This window comes from Hemicordylus capensis, chromosome 1 (genome assembly GCF_027244095.1).
Source record: "Hemicordylus capensis ecotype Gifberg chromosome 1, rHemCap1.1.pri, whole genome shotgun sequence".
NCBI classification, from domain to species: domain Eukaryota; kingdom Metazoa; phylum Chordata; class Lepidosauria; order Squamata; family Cordylidae; genus Hemicordylus; species Hemicordylus capensis.
Window position 1 is genome coordinate 225,454,429 of NC_069657.1, and position 13,497 is coordinate 225,467,925.

Below are 13,497 nucleotides of genomic sequence, written 5' to 3' on the forward strand. Positions count from 1 at the left end.
AGGTTTGACTAATGTAATGCATTCTACATGGGGCTGCCTTTGTACGTAGTCCAGAAACTACAACTGGTACAGATTATTGACAGTCAGATTGGTCTCTGGGAAAAACCCAAAGGGACCAAACAACACCAATTTTAAAAGAATTGTACTGGCTGCCAATATGTTTCAGAATGGAATACACAGTGCTGGTTATTACCTACAAAGCCCTGAATGGCTTAGGTCCAGGGTACTTAAAATAGAGCATCTTTTTGTCATGAATCCAGCTGCCTATTAAGATCAACTTGGAGGTCCGGTTATGGTTACTGCTGGCTCGTCTGGTGGTGACTCAGGGCCAGGCCTTCTCTGTGGCTGTCCCAGTGCTTTGGAATGCACTCCCTGTCAAAATAAGAGCTTCTCCGCCTCTGTTTGCTTTTTAAAAGACCCTTAAGACACACTGTTTTCTTAGGCTTGTAATTAAAACTAATTTTAAACTGTTCGTTTTACTCAGAAATTGTTTTTATTCAGTGAAAGTTTTTTTAAAAATTTTATTTAATAAATTTTTATGCTGCCCACTACCAAAGTCTGTAGGCAGTTTACAGCACAAAACAAACCAAGAACAAAACAAAACAAGAATTTAACAGTTTAAAAATATTTGAAAAACAGATTGAAAAATCCATAAAAACACCAACTAACTAAAAAGCTTGGCTGAAGAGATGTGTCTTTGTTTCCTAAAAGACAACAGGGATGGAGCAGCTGTAATTTCAGTAGGAAATGCATTCCACAGTTTTTATTATATTTTATTATCATTTTAGAATTTGAAGTAACTAACTCTGCTTTCCTGGACAGAAATAGAAGGCTAGATAATCTTTATCAAGCAGAGCATCCTCACTTACTGCCAGATAGTGTGGTTGGCATAACTGATACAGCTTGCAGAATCTAGCTTCTTGTGGTACACATTTTTTGTACCATGGCCCAAATCTTGACTCTCCCTCCCCTTAGAATAGGACTATTCACACCCATAGCAATTTGAGGTACATGTTTAATTTTTCCTGTTTTAAAGATAGAAAATCAAGATTGAGAGACAACTTCCGTGAGACCACTTCCTAAATCCATGATGGAGCTGGGAACTGAAGACTAGACACTAACCCCTCTTTTTCTCTTTCAGGAGGAGAGAAGCACTAAAAAGGAAAAGTCAAACAGCTCCTGCAAAGCATCAGTGCTTACCAGTATTCCCTTGAATGTCCTCTCCCTTTTTAAATCCAGTTGGTGCGAATGAAAGTTTAGGACATCTGTTGCCCTGGTTAGATGGCTGCTGTGGAGGTGCACTGGCTAAGACAACACCCCAATCAATACGGCTGATATCTGAGCGTGAGCGGTTATGGCCTGGCTTGAAAGTGGCAGTTTCCTCGCTCTGCACTATGATATCATTCACAGAACGTGGCCTATCTCTTCTCCTCTGACAAATGTTAAAGATGTTAAAAGTTGAGGCTTCCTTCTGTTCCACCCAGGAGAGGTTGTCTGGAACTGTTCCCTTTTGCACTCCAAACTGTTCTTTGGCAGAAAATGCCGCCTGTACTTTGGTTTCCAAGAGTCCATTTTTGCAGTGTTCCCAAACAAGGTTGTTCTTCCCCAGAGAAGCAACATTCCTCAAGTCTCCACAGGCTGTGATCTTATTAAACATCTCATGTCCAACCAGTTCAGGAACTTCCTGAATCCCATAAACCTCTGGTGGCTGCACATTCTCTAGCTTAGCATCAAAGGTACTAAAGAAATCTTCAGTCACCTCCAAGGCAGGACTGATGTCATCAACTTCTAAGGCTTCCATTTTATTTGTGGTCAGAAGAATGGAGGTATTTTGCTGAGACACAATATAAATGTCCAGGTGACCAACAGAAGAGAAAGCTGCCTCTGGAGTTTCCAGCCCTGATGTAACCTGGAAGTTACAGGATTAATGCAATTTGAGCTGCCACTGGCATTTGACTTCAGCTGCTTTGGTTGACTTCCATTTGCAAATGTGTTCATGAAAAATGACTTGTCCTTGTGTTTAGATTTCTAAACGTAACCATGTGAAAAACGCTAGGAGGGTGTTGCCTATTCAGCAGAAATTGTCCACAGAATCTGGATTTTCCTGCAAAACACGATACAACACTGTTTTAGTGAAGTTGCTCTTTTACACAGTCTCTCTTCCATTGGAGGCCAGACACCCCAGGGCATGTGGAATACTAGTAGAGAGGCACAATCAGTTTTCCACATCTTACATCCAAAACGTAACAGTCAAGAGCTAGGGGCCCTCAAAGTATGGGTCACAACCGCACTGGAATTGCTGAAGGAGAGAAGTGGTGAAGCAAGTCCCTGAATCCTGTGGGCCTGGCCACCTCAGGATGTAGCCCAAGTGGTGGAGAGGGTATGTAGGAGTCAGAGGGGAGACGTGACAGGTGTCAGAGAGTAATGAGGATCAAGGAACTAGGCATACAGGGGAGGGGAGAAGAGAAAGTGACACAGAGTGTGCAAAAGAACACCAGCAAGTGTGGCTGTAGGCGCTGCCTAGAGACACCTAATGAGGTTTTAAAACGAAGGGAATGGATGGGTCGAAGACCTAGTCAGTTTAGAAGGTGGCAGGACAATGTGCCTGTGGACTGCTTGAAACCTATACAAAAGAGAGCAGAGCATCAGCTAAGCAAGAGTCAAGCTACTAAGTAAGCAAGAATAAAAATCTACAAAAGAAAATACCTTATTTAATGACGGGGAGGAAAGAGTGGGGCTCATTGATGAGATTATATATCCAGCCTTTTCAAGCCTCTGATGAAGTAAGCTCCTGCCTACAAGTCACAGTCCTTAAGTTGTCACAAGACTCTTGCATTTTTTTAGTGCAACTAATCAATGGTTATTCTTCTATAACCTACACATGAGGACAGTTATCTCCCTCTGTCCTTAAAAGCCTGTGAAACAGGTTAGGCTGAGAGAGAGAGCAGTCGGTTCCAGTTCACCCAGTGAGCTTCATGGCCAAAGCCCTGTTCAAGGGCTCACCAACCATAGACACTGTACCCAAATATAGCCCCATGGAAGCATGCCTGGAAGCTCTGCTGACATGCTCTTAACTGCCACTGCTGCCGCCGTCACCACCACGACAGCATTTGTCTGAAAAGATCCACCCAGTGGTAGGGAATGCTGGAGTGCCCATGTTTTTGTAGCATGAGGAAAATCTCCCCCCACCTTACAGTGCAGCTGTGGTCAGAAAAAGGCTGTCCCTGGGCACCATCTTTTGAGGACAGGGCTAACGAAGGAGGCAGGGCTCGCCGACACACTTGTGGAGGCTGCACCAAGCTATAGTCTCCAGGCCTTTCCTACATACAGATCCACTCAATATTTATTTATTTACATTTATAACCCGCTTTCCCTCCAAGAAGCTCAGAGCGGTGTACCTGCTTATTTTTATCCTCGCAACCACCCTGTGAGGTAGGTTAGGTTGAGAGATACATGACTGGCCCAGAGTCACCCAGTGAGTTTCATGGTTGAATGAGGATTCGAACTCAGAAAAGGAATGATAATAAACTTCTTATATCCAGGGAACAAATTATGCCCAGGGCTGTTCTTAGGGCATGGCAAGCAGGGCAACTGCCCCGGGCCCCGCTATTTTAACACCCATTAGAACTGCAAGGGGGCCGGTTAGGGTTGATTTGCCCTGGGCCCCACTGGCTGATTTGCCCTGGGCCCCACACCCCGCCAAGACCCTCTAAGGACAGCCCTGATTGTGCCCATGGATTGAACTGAGCACTAAATATTTTGGTATATTTGTAATAGGATGACTCTTTCTTTCAAGGTTTCACATATTTGCTGCCAAAATATCCTTTGGCAGCTCCACCAAGCACATACCCCCCCGCCCCCCCCCACACACAGAGCTTTGTTGTTGTTGTTCTGTGCACACCTAGCTCAGCAAGCACTCTCTCTTTCCCACTTGGGCTATTGACTCTCTGGATTCTAAACTCCAGTCAACACTTCTTTCCTGACACTTCCAGTTGTCTTTCTTCCTACAACCATTAGGATCAGAAACCTAATTTTCTTCTTTTAACATGAAACCTTAAATTGGCAGGCTTTCTTACACTGTTACTAGTCTCTGAATTATAAAAGCACATCGCAGACTTGGTGGCAGAACCGTCGTCATACTCTATAGACATTTGCTCAAGAGACAGATAAACAGGTTCAGATACCCTGTATTTGTTATTATTAACCATACATATATACTGTTTTTCAACATAAAAGTTCTCAAAGCAGCATACATCGCAAAATGAATGAGAAGATGGTGACCTGCCCCAAAAGGGTATCAGCCTAAAAAGAAACACAGCAGCAAAATTCACTGGAGGGACACTACACTGGTAGAATAGGGACTGCTGCTCTCCTCCTGCTAAAAATAAGAAAGCAACCACTTTTAAAAGTGTTTCCTTTCCCAGTTAGCAAAGGTTAAAACTAGGGATGTGCATGAACTGGTTTGGTGGTCCTTTTGTGGACAGCCGAACCGGTTTGAAGGTCCGGCGGCCAGTGTTCCCTCTAACAGGGATTCCCAGATGTTGTTGACTACAACTCCCAGAATCCCCAGCTGCAATGGCTTTTGCTTGGGGGTTATGGGAGTTGTAGTCAACAACATCTGGGAACCGCTGTTAAAGGGAACACTGCCAGAGTTTTGGCACCAGGGAGGGTGTTTTAACAACCCCCCCCCACACACACACTTCCCCCAATGGCACAGTCTTTAAAATCGCTGGTGTGGGCTGGCAGCGTACCTCCTTGCCGTCAAACCAGAAGTGCCTCAGGTAAAAGCACCCTCCCCGATCCGTAAAGGTAACCCTTCCTACAGAACCAGCTGTCTGCTGGTTCGTGCACATCCCTAGTTAAAACAGTGCACTAGGGGCAGGCATAACTTTTTGTTGGGATTTTGCCAAAGGCAGTGAGGCTGTTCTCATGTGCAGTCAGGCTAGGGAAGCCCAGCCAGGGCTAAGCTGTGTGTGAAAGCTGCCTAGCCTGGCTTTTTAGCCCAGCTGCTAGCTAAGGTTAAGGGAGCGAGTGCTCCCTTAACCTGGGCTTGCTGCTTGTGTTGCTGCTTGTATGCTTCCAGCCCAGCGGCACACAGAGATGGGTGCCTAGAGCGCCTGTCTCTTGGGGGAATCCCCCAATGCATTGTGCATCTCGCACAATGCATTGTGGGATTCCTGGAGGCCAGGACACATCTTCCTGGCCTCCAGAGCTGTGTGCTGTGCCACACAGCACTGGTCATCTGGAAATGTGGTTCGCACTCCCAAAACAAGAACTCGCTCCTCTGGGAGGAAGGTGAGTTTACCCAGCCTTCACCTCCCCACCCACTGTGTGCTGTGAACGACCTTACTGTCTCAGTTCTTTGTATGGGGCACGCTTCTCTATGTTAATGTCTCTATGTACTGGCTTGGGGGAGGAGTCATGGTTTCTAGGGATGTGCGTTTCGTTTCGGATACAAAACGTTTTGTGCACAAAACAGGCCATTTCGGCTGTTTTGTAGCCAAAACAAAACACCCAATGCTCAAAACAGAAAATTTTGTAGCCAAAACAAACTTCCCTGTTTTGGATACAAAATGTTTTGTTGTTTCGGCTGCTTTGGAATTCCATTTTGCAATCACAAAAAGTCTTTCTCCTTCAGTCTCCATTTTGAGTTTTGACATCTGTTTGAATTTCCAGCCGTTCCAGCCCGCAGATTGGCCAGCGAAAGCATGGGCTGATCTGCTGGCAATTGCCTCCTTATTCCTTTTAAGTAAATTTAAGGGTAAATTTTAACCCTCATTGGCTAGTGGGGCAGTGTGCATTTACCCTCATTGGCCAGTGGGGCAGTGTGCATTTCATCGTTGTTGTTTCACACTGTTGTGTGTAGATCAATTGCATTTTGGGCGGGGGGGGGGATGTGCATGTGCATGACCTTTGGAAATCTGCCTGATTTTTTCCAAAGCTCTGCTGTTGTTGATGTGTGATGTTGGTGTTATTTGTGGTGGATTTGGGGCAGAAGGGGGCTTTGGGGGCAGAAGAGTGGTTCAGGTAGTAGTGCCCCAATGGGTGCCTGCTGCCACCCAGATTCCAAAGGAATTGGGGAAAGGGCTGATTTTTAAAGAATTTCTGAAGTTGACATGTCTTTGGGGCAGAAAGGGGCAGAAAGGGGGCCTAAGGGGTGCCTGCCACTTGCCCTATTCCAAAGGAATAGGGCAAAGGGCTGATTTATTAGGAATTGTTGAAGTTTACGCTTCTTTAAGGTGTTATTCCCCAGGGAATAATGGAGATTTCAGAAGGCCCATAACTCCACCCAGGGGGCACTGGGGTAGCCGGGAGCGAGTGGTGGTGTAGTGCACACAGGTTGCCAACCCATGGGGTGCTGGGTTCTGTTGTTTCTGAGGTGTTCTGAGTATAGATTCTCTGGTAGCATATGATATTTTCAATGACAAACCATGAATCTACTCTCATATGCTACCAGAGAATCTGAATCTACACTCAAACATCTCAGAAACAACAAAACCCAGTACCCCATGGGTTAGCAACCCATGGGGGTGGTTGGCACCCTATGTACTCTACATCACCACTCACTCTGGGCCACCCTGGTGCCCCCCAAGTGCAGGAATTATAGAGGTCCATCATTCCCTATGGGGAAGAACTTTACAGACACGCAAACTCCATTACATCTTTAAAAATCAGCCCTCTGCCGAATTCCTTTGAAATAATTCTGGCAGCTTCCTTGCCCCCACTGGGCACTACCACCCACCCTACTCAGCTCTGGGCCACCCCTTTCCCCCCAACATTAAGCTATACTTTTGCTGAAACCTCCATTCTTCCCTATGGGAAAAATCATATACTTCAAAAATTCACCAAAAATCAGCCCTTTGCCCAATTCCTCTGAAATTTGGGTGATAGTTTCCACCCATTGGGCACTACCACCCCCACCCACTAGTTTTTCCCCATGGCCATTTTTAAAAATCCAAAACGTTTCGGATTCGGATTTTACAAATTCGAACAAAGAACAAAACTGGTGTGTTTTGGATTGGCTGATTTCGAACAAAGAACAAAACGGGGGTGTTTCGGATTTGGGCCAAAAACAAAACAGAAAAAAACCCAAAACGCACAGTCTGTTCCTTACTTGCTGACTAAAATTTAAAACTGAGAGGTTCTCCCTCTCTCTGCATAAGAGACAGTTCACCTGTTTATTGTTGTCTTAGCCTATGTTTAAAGTAAAGGTAAAGTTGCACTATCGAGTTGGTGTCAACTCCTGGCGACCACAGAGGCCTGTGGTTGTCTTTGGTAGAATACAGGAGGGGTTTACCATTGCCATCTCCCACGCATTCTGAGATGATGCCTTTCAGCATCGTCCTATATCGCTGCTGCCCGATACAGCTGGGAAACATATCAGAGGGGATCTGAACCAGCAATCTCTTGCTCACTAGGCAAGTTACTTCCCCACTGAGCCATTAGGTGGCTAGCCTATGTTTACTAAGTAATAAATATCAAACTCTTGTTTCTCAGTCAACGTTGGCTTCCTGTTCAATTATTTATTAAGGATAAGTAATTTCTCTGCAGCACTTTTGACCCAGGGAGACCAGGCCAAGTATAGGCAATGTGAAGACAGGGCAGACTGTGCTGAACCTGAGATTTGTCCTCTCTCACCAGGGGAAGAAAAATAACGCACATGCCTTGGACTTCAGAAGAAAGGGGGAGAATAAATGAGGCCATACTTTGGGCGGTGTGTGTGTGTGTTGTAAGTCCAAATAGCTTTCCCCTCTCTAGTTTTCCTTTAGAACTGCTTGAAAAATCAGTATTTTCTTGATCTCAGAGATCCTTTGCAACAGTGTCCAAGTACCCTGATTTATTCACGTATATTTATCAGTCACCATTATTAATAAACATACACTGGGGGTGGGGGGACATGTTCTAGATGGCTGGCTATATACCTGGTTTTGTAATACCAGGTATTACAAATACTTGTTTACCTGATTTGTTTCAGAGCCAAGAGTACTGTGGCCATCTGTTTACCTCTCTTGATTTAAAGAACATGTCTGCCAGTCAACGAACAACTTGAGTTAAACAAAACAAAACAAAACCTGGCAACTTGCAAAGCCGCCAATTTATCAAACATCGTGCGATGAATTATTTTCATATTTTAAGAAAGCAATGAAAAGGGCTAATAGATCAATGCTAATGTACATAAGGTTAATTGTGTAAGCAACTTTAATTGGCTAGCACCCTTAGTGATCCATTTCTGTTGGGCTGGCATTATCTCATTATAGAATATCTACATCTTTTGCTGGAACTTTAATGGTCATCCAAAACTATTCTACAGCCAAGAAATATATTTTGGTTATAAATCATAACACTATGGTAGGAAGACATGACTCAGCATCTCTTAACATGACAGTGGAAAAACTATCACACCGTGCTACAGTGGTTTCTATTAGTCAAATTGTATAGAAAGCAATCCCCCCAAATACTGATGATTCTCCTTTGAATAAGGCTGACAAAACATATTTTCATCACTACCAGCAAAATGTGGCATTCGCGTTTGAAATAGCCTGAGAAATACAGGCAGAAGACGTGGGTGGAGCAGAGAGCGTGCCCGAACTGGCCACCAGTCCTGTGGGCACTGTAAAGACCTGAGAATCAGGTGGTAAATAGTGGGGCTGTTTGTACACTACTTGTACCACAAGCTGTTCGCTGAGGTCAATGTCAGTAACGGTCTTTTTGGAACATTTCTTAGATTCTCACCCCACCCCACCCTTTCAGGTGCTTGGACTTCTTTGTTGCTTTTTAAAGCAGCTCAGAAGACTCAGCATGAGAGGGATATCCCTGATTGCTGCGGAGGACTGAGCTGGACCAGCCTCCCAAGTTCTTTTCAGGGAGACAGAACATGAACATTTCGCACCCGCTAGAGCAGGCCTGCTCAACTTTGGCCCTCCTGCAGATGTTGGCCTACAACTCCCATAATCCTTGGCTATTGGCTACTGTGGCTGGGGATTATGGGAGGTGTAGTCCAAAAACATCTGGGGGGCCTAAGTTGAGCAGGTCTGCACTAGAGGCTTCTTAACTGACGCTCTGGGGCCCTTCAGAAAGAGATCCGCCCCCAAGCATATCCCCCAAATGAGACACTTCCATGTCTCATGTAGGCAAATAAACCAACCCCAAACTTAAGGAGCTTTCAAATTTAGCAAATTAAACACTAGATTCCCTTCCCACCTTCACACACAAGCATGAGAAAGGAATAAGGTTTGAAACAAGAAGCAAGATGCTGACTAGTCTGTCCAAATTTTTAAAGTGCTACGGAGCTCGTAACCAACACTATCTTCCAGAGCAGACAGGAATGGAGCTGGGGATAGAGTGGCAGCCACTACTTAATAAGGAACCAGCCTACTGAACTATTTGATTGGTTCCTGTCTCTCAGAGCATGTGATGGACGATAATCCAGTGTTGAGGATGACCTCCCTATGTCTGAGAAAAAGCCTCAGATGGAAGCAGTCTGTAGTAATTGAGTAAAACTGGGTTTTTAAAAGTTCTTTTCTTTTTACAAGCCTCTCCAAGTTGGTTTTTAACTCAGGAAAAGGGTGGGGAGCGGATATCTCTGGTACAAACACATCCTCAAACGTTCCGCAGCTATCGGTTTGCTCACCACATGTAGGCTTGCATGTGGTGGATTTTTGTACTTGTCCAACAGCCAAATTAAGAGAGCTTTCTTTTCTGGGTTATCCCACCCCAAGCCCAGAGAGTTTCTGTAGACAAAAAGGGGTGGCAGTAGCAGCATTTTGACAATGATACCGATAATACAGATAGTTTTAGGAGAAGCCTATCCAGGCAGCTCAGCCACGATGATTCAGCATTCCCCCCGCCCCCACGTGAGCTTGCTCTGAGACAAAGGCTTTAATTCGCTACACAAGGGCTCCTGGGGAATATAGTACATCTCTGCATGCTCTCTAGGCACAAGAGACATATTGCTCCATCGATGGGAACAGCACCACCCTTCCCCTGGACTTCCGGGCAAAGGTTTGGTCCCCCACACCCTGAGGGGCCCCAAATGCTCTTTTAAGATCATTTAAGATCTCAGAGCAGGAGTAGCGATTTGTGCTTGTCTTCGCTGAGCAGCAGCAGCAAGTCAGCTTGTAGGTGCATCTGTCTTCCTCCTTACAGTCCTCAGAGGAGCTAGGCTCGAGCAGGATGTAGAGAAAAGCAAGGTGACCCAGAGAGGTCCTGTTGGAAGACCTGAAACAAAATGGGGTTTGCCACAGTTTGCCTAGACTGGTCATTGCCACCTTGGAGAATCTAACCCAGATCCAAAAAGAGGAGACTCTCCCAGATATTTCCTCAGTTTCTTCACTAGAAGCTCTCCCTGACCTTCAAATGAAGCTTTCTGTGTCCCTGTCTAGTGCGGTTTTGAGTAGGGTTTCCCCCTCTCCCAGAAACTGGCTGTTTATTGCCACTGCATTTGTTTAAAATCCACAACTTTAAAGTTGCTAGTTAACCCATGCTGCTGAGTTTGATTTGTTTGTGTGTGTTTTAAGAGAGTTTTAAAATTCTCTGTTAAAAATATGTCTTAAATATATGGTGTGTCACTCTCTGTGTGCATTTATGTACAGGGGGATGATGCTTATCTGGCAGGGGGCGGGCAAAAGGCCTCTAAGTCCAGGCGCCAAAATTACCTAGGTGTACCTCTGAATGGGAAGCTACTCTGTGTCACTGTTGGAAGGCAGGTAGTATCTTCACCACTACAGTGTCCTCAAATACCTCTTTCCAATGAATCAAGAGCCCTGTTCACTTGCTATTCTCCATGTATTATTGGAATGAGTGGATGGAGCAAGTTCCCCTGTACTAACAAATTTGATCCTTCTCTCAAGTTTGCAGTGATCATTGGTTCTTCTTCTTAGTCCCAGTTAGCTCACAGACGAAGCTAGCCAAAAACAAATCAATACTTCTGCTCTGTAATCCCAGCAACTGAAACTAGAGTTCAGCTGGGCTTTAATCCAGAATAGTCCCCATGCATATACACGGTGAGCCAGATATTCACCGTAGCTCCATAGAGACAGACAACCTGTTCTTAATTAAGCCAGGCATAATCCAAACAAGAAGGATCCCAAAGACATCTATCAATGTGATGTGCTAAATTCATTATCAGAAAAACATGACATCCATCCTTCTTCACAATGATCTACTAACAATATTCAGCAGTATGTTAAACCACTCTGCCTCTCATACAAGCATGACTTAAAATGCAGAAACAAAGAATGAAACAGAACTGCCATTTACACATGCTAATATCACCCCAAAGCTCTGAGGTCCTTAGCAGGGCTATTGGTAATATTGGTCCTTAGCAGGGCTATTGGTAATATGAAGACACCCCCTTCACTTGGCTGCCAAACTACTGTTTGTACAGCTTTATGGAGATCCTTCCTGACTTAGCCAATTTTATTAGTATTTAGCAATACAAAATGTGTGCTTCTCCCCTGGAAGAAATTGTTGTGATTAGCAGTTTGCATCACTTCCTGCTTGTTTCACAATGACTTCCAGTTTGAAACAACTCCATCTAGCCCAGGGTTATGGAAAGAACAAGCCGCTCAGTGTAAAGATTGAATACAAGACAAAACAATGACTGACCAGGGAACACATGTGGTGCAGTGACCTTTCCAAAGCATTCTGTGTGCCATCATCTGGACTAAGCATTTATGCACATGTTTCAAGTATCAAACCTTTCTACAAAGCTAGGAATGCTCAGACATAATCTGATACATTATTATACACTCTCATATTTCTTAAATGTAGGAACATAGGAAGCTATACTAAGTCAGACCATAAGTCCATCTAGCTCAGTATTGTCTACCCAGACTGGCAGTGGCTTCTCCAAGGTTGCAGGCAGGAATCTCTCTCAGCCCTATCTTGGAGATGCTGCCAGGAAGGGAACTTGGAACCTTCTGCTCTTCCCAGAGTGGCTCCATCCCCTAAGGAGAATATCTTACAGTGCTCACACATCAAGTCTTCCATTCATATGCAAACCAGGGTAGACCCTGCTTAGCTAAGGGGACAAGTGATGCTTGCTACCACAAGACCAGCTCTCCAGAACAGATGGAAGATTTTAATCAACTTCCCTCCCTCCACAACAGTATGCTTTTAATCCAGAGCAGCACAACTTCAGCATGCCAGCACTTGTTGGACTACAGCTCCCATAATTTCAAGACACAGCGGCAAATAGTCAGGGATGATGGGAGTTGTAGGCCAATATATGCAGGAGGGCTGAAGTTGAGCAGCCCTGTTCTAATCTATCAGAAGCTGGGGCCTGCCACCAAGCAAGAAACATCAAACATAAACCGTGAACCCACATTAAGAGGATACAAACTGTTCTACAACTAGTCTGAAGTTGCATGGTGACTCTCTTCCTAGCCATGATTTTATCCTTTCTCTTCCTCTATTTTTCAAACTCTTTTTTTTTAAAGCCATCCTACCCATTCAATTTTATCAAAATAAGATTTAGCATACCAAGCATACTATTCAATAACAAACATTAAATAAGACATTGCAATTACAAATAAAATTACTGTGGTGATTCTATTTAGCAGGGGGAGAGTAACTGGCCCTATCCACCCCCAGCACTGTACCTCCAGTGACTACTGCTGGTGTCTATCTTGTGTTTCTTTTTAGAATGTGAGCCCTTTGGGGACAGGGAGCCATCTTATTTATTTATTATTTCTCTGTGTAAACCGCCCTGAGACATTTTTGGAAGGGCGGTATAGAAATTGAATTAATAATAATAATAATAAAATTAAAATCAAAGTCACATAACTAACTTTTCATTCATACTCCGCTTCACCTAGAGCTAATTACATCTAAATAAGTAAAGTGTGCCGTCAAGTCGATTTCGACTCCTGGCGGCCACAAAGCCCTGTGGTTTTCTTTGGTAGAATACAGGCTGGGTTTACCGCTGCCTCCTCCCATGCAGTATGAGATGATGCCTTTCCGCATCTTCCTATATTGCTACTGCCCGATGTAGAACTAGTGTGGATTCAAACCGGCAACCTTCTTCTTGTTAGTCAGGCATTTCTCTGCTGCACTACACATCTAGCAATGCTAAAACTAGCCACTTCATGAGAGTAAGTATATAAAACAAACAGAAAGCTAGTGAGCTAGGTAAAACATTCAGGGAAACCCACTCACATTTCTTAAAAGAGTGTGTGGTAGCCAAAAGAGTGAGGCAGGGAGTAAGCAAACTGTTAGAGTGGCCTGATTTGGAAAAACAGACTTGGGAAGAACTAACCTCGGGTTTGAGCGATAGAACCTCCTTTCGAGGTCCCAGAAAGAAACCTTCAAGGAAACGGGACGGAATGGGTGCCCTCATACTAGGAAACTGGAACGTTCCCCTTCTAGTAATCAGGTTAGTAAACCTGTATGTCATTTATGCAATGCTCCTGCATAGGAATAGGGAAGGAAGACGCGACCAAGAGGTTCACGCAGATGAGACAGTAAATCTCTTCTGGAAAAGTTTGTATGGTTATG

At 44.5% G+C, this 13,497-nt stretch overlaps 1 protein-coding gene across 4 annotated transcripts in view; it reads right to left on the reverse strand.

The window, feature by feature from the left end:
* PLEKHM3 (pleckstrin homology domain containing M3) overlaps positions 1-13,497 on the reverse strand; it is a 129,565-nt gene that overhangs the window by 112,905 nt on the left and 3,163 nt on the right. For all 4 annotated transcript variants that reach the window (XM_053282784.1, XM_053282783.1, XM_053282786.1 and 1 more), the window contains exon 2: positions 1,201-2,104. In XM_053282784.1, the coding sequence (XP_053138759.1) occupies positions 1,201-1,801 (601 nt within the window). In that variant the 5' untranslated portion in view covers positions 1,802-2,104. The remainder of the gene's footprint in view (positions 1-1,200; positions 2,105-13,497) is intronic.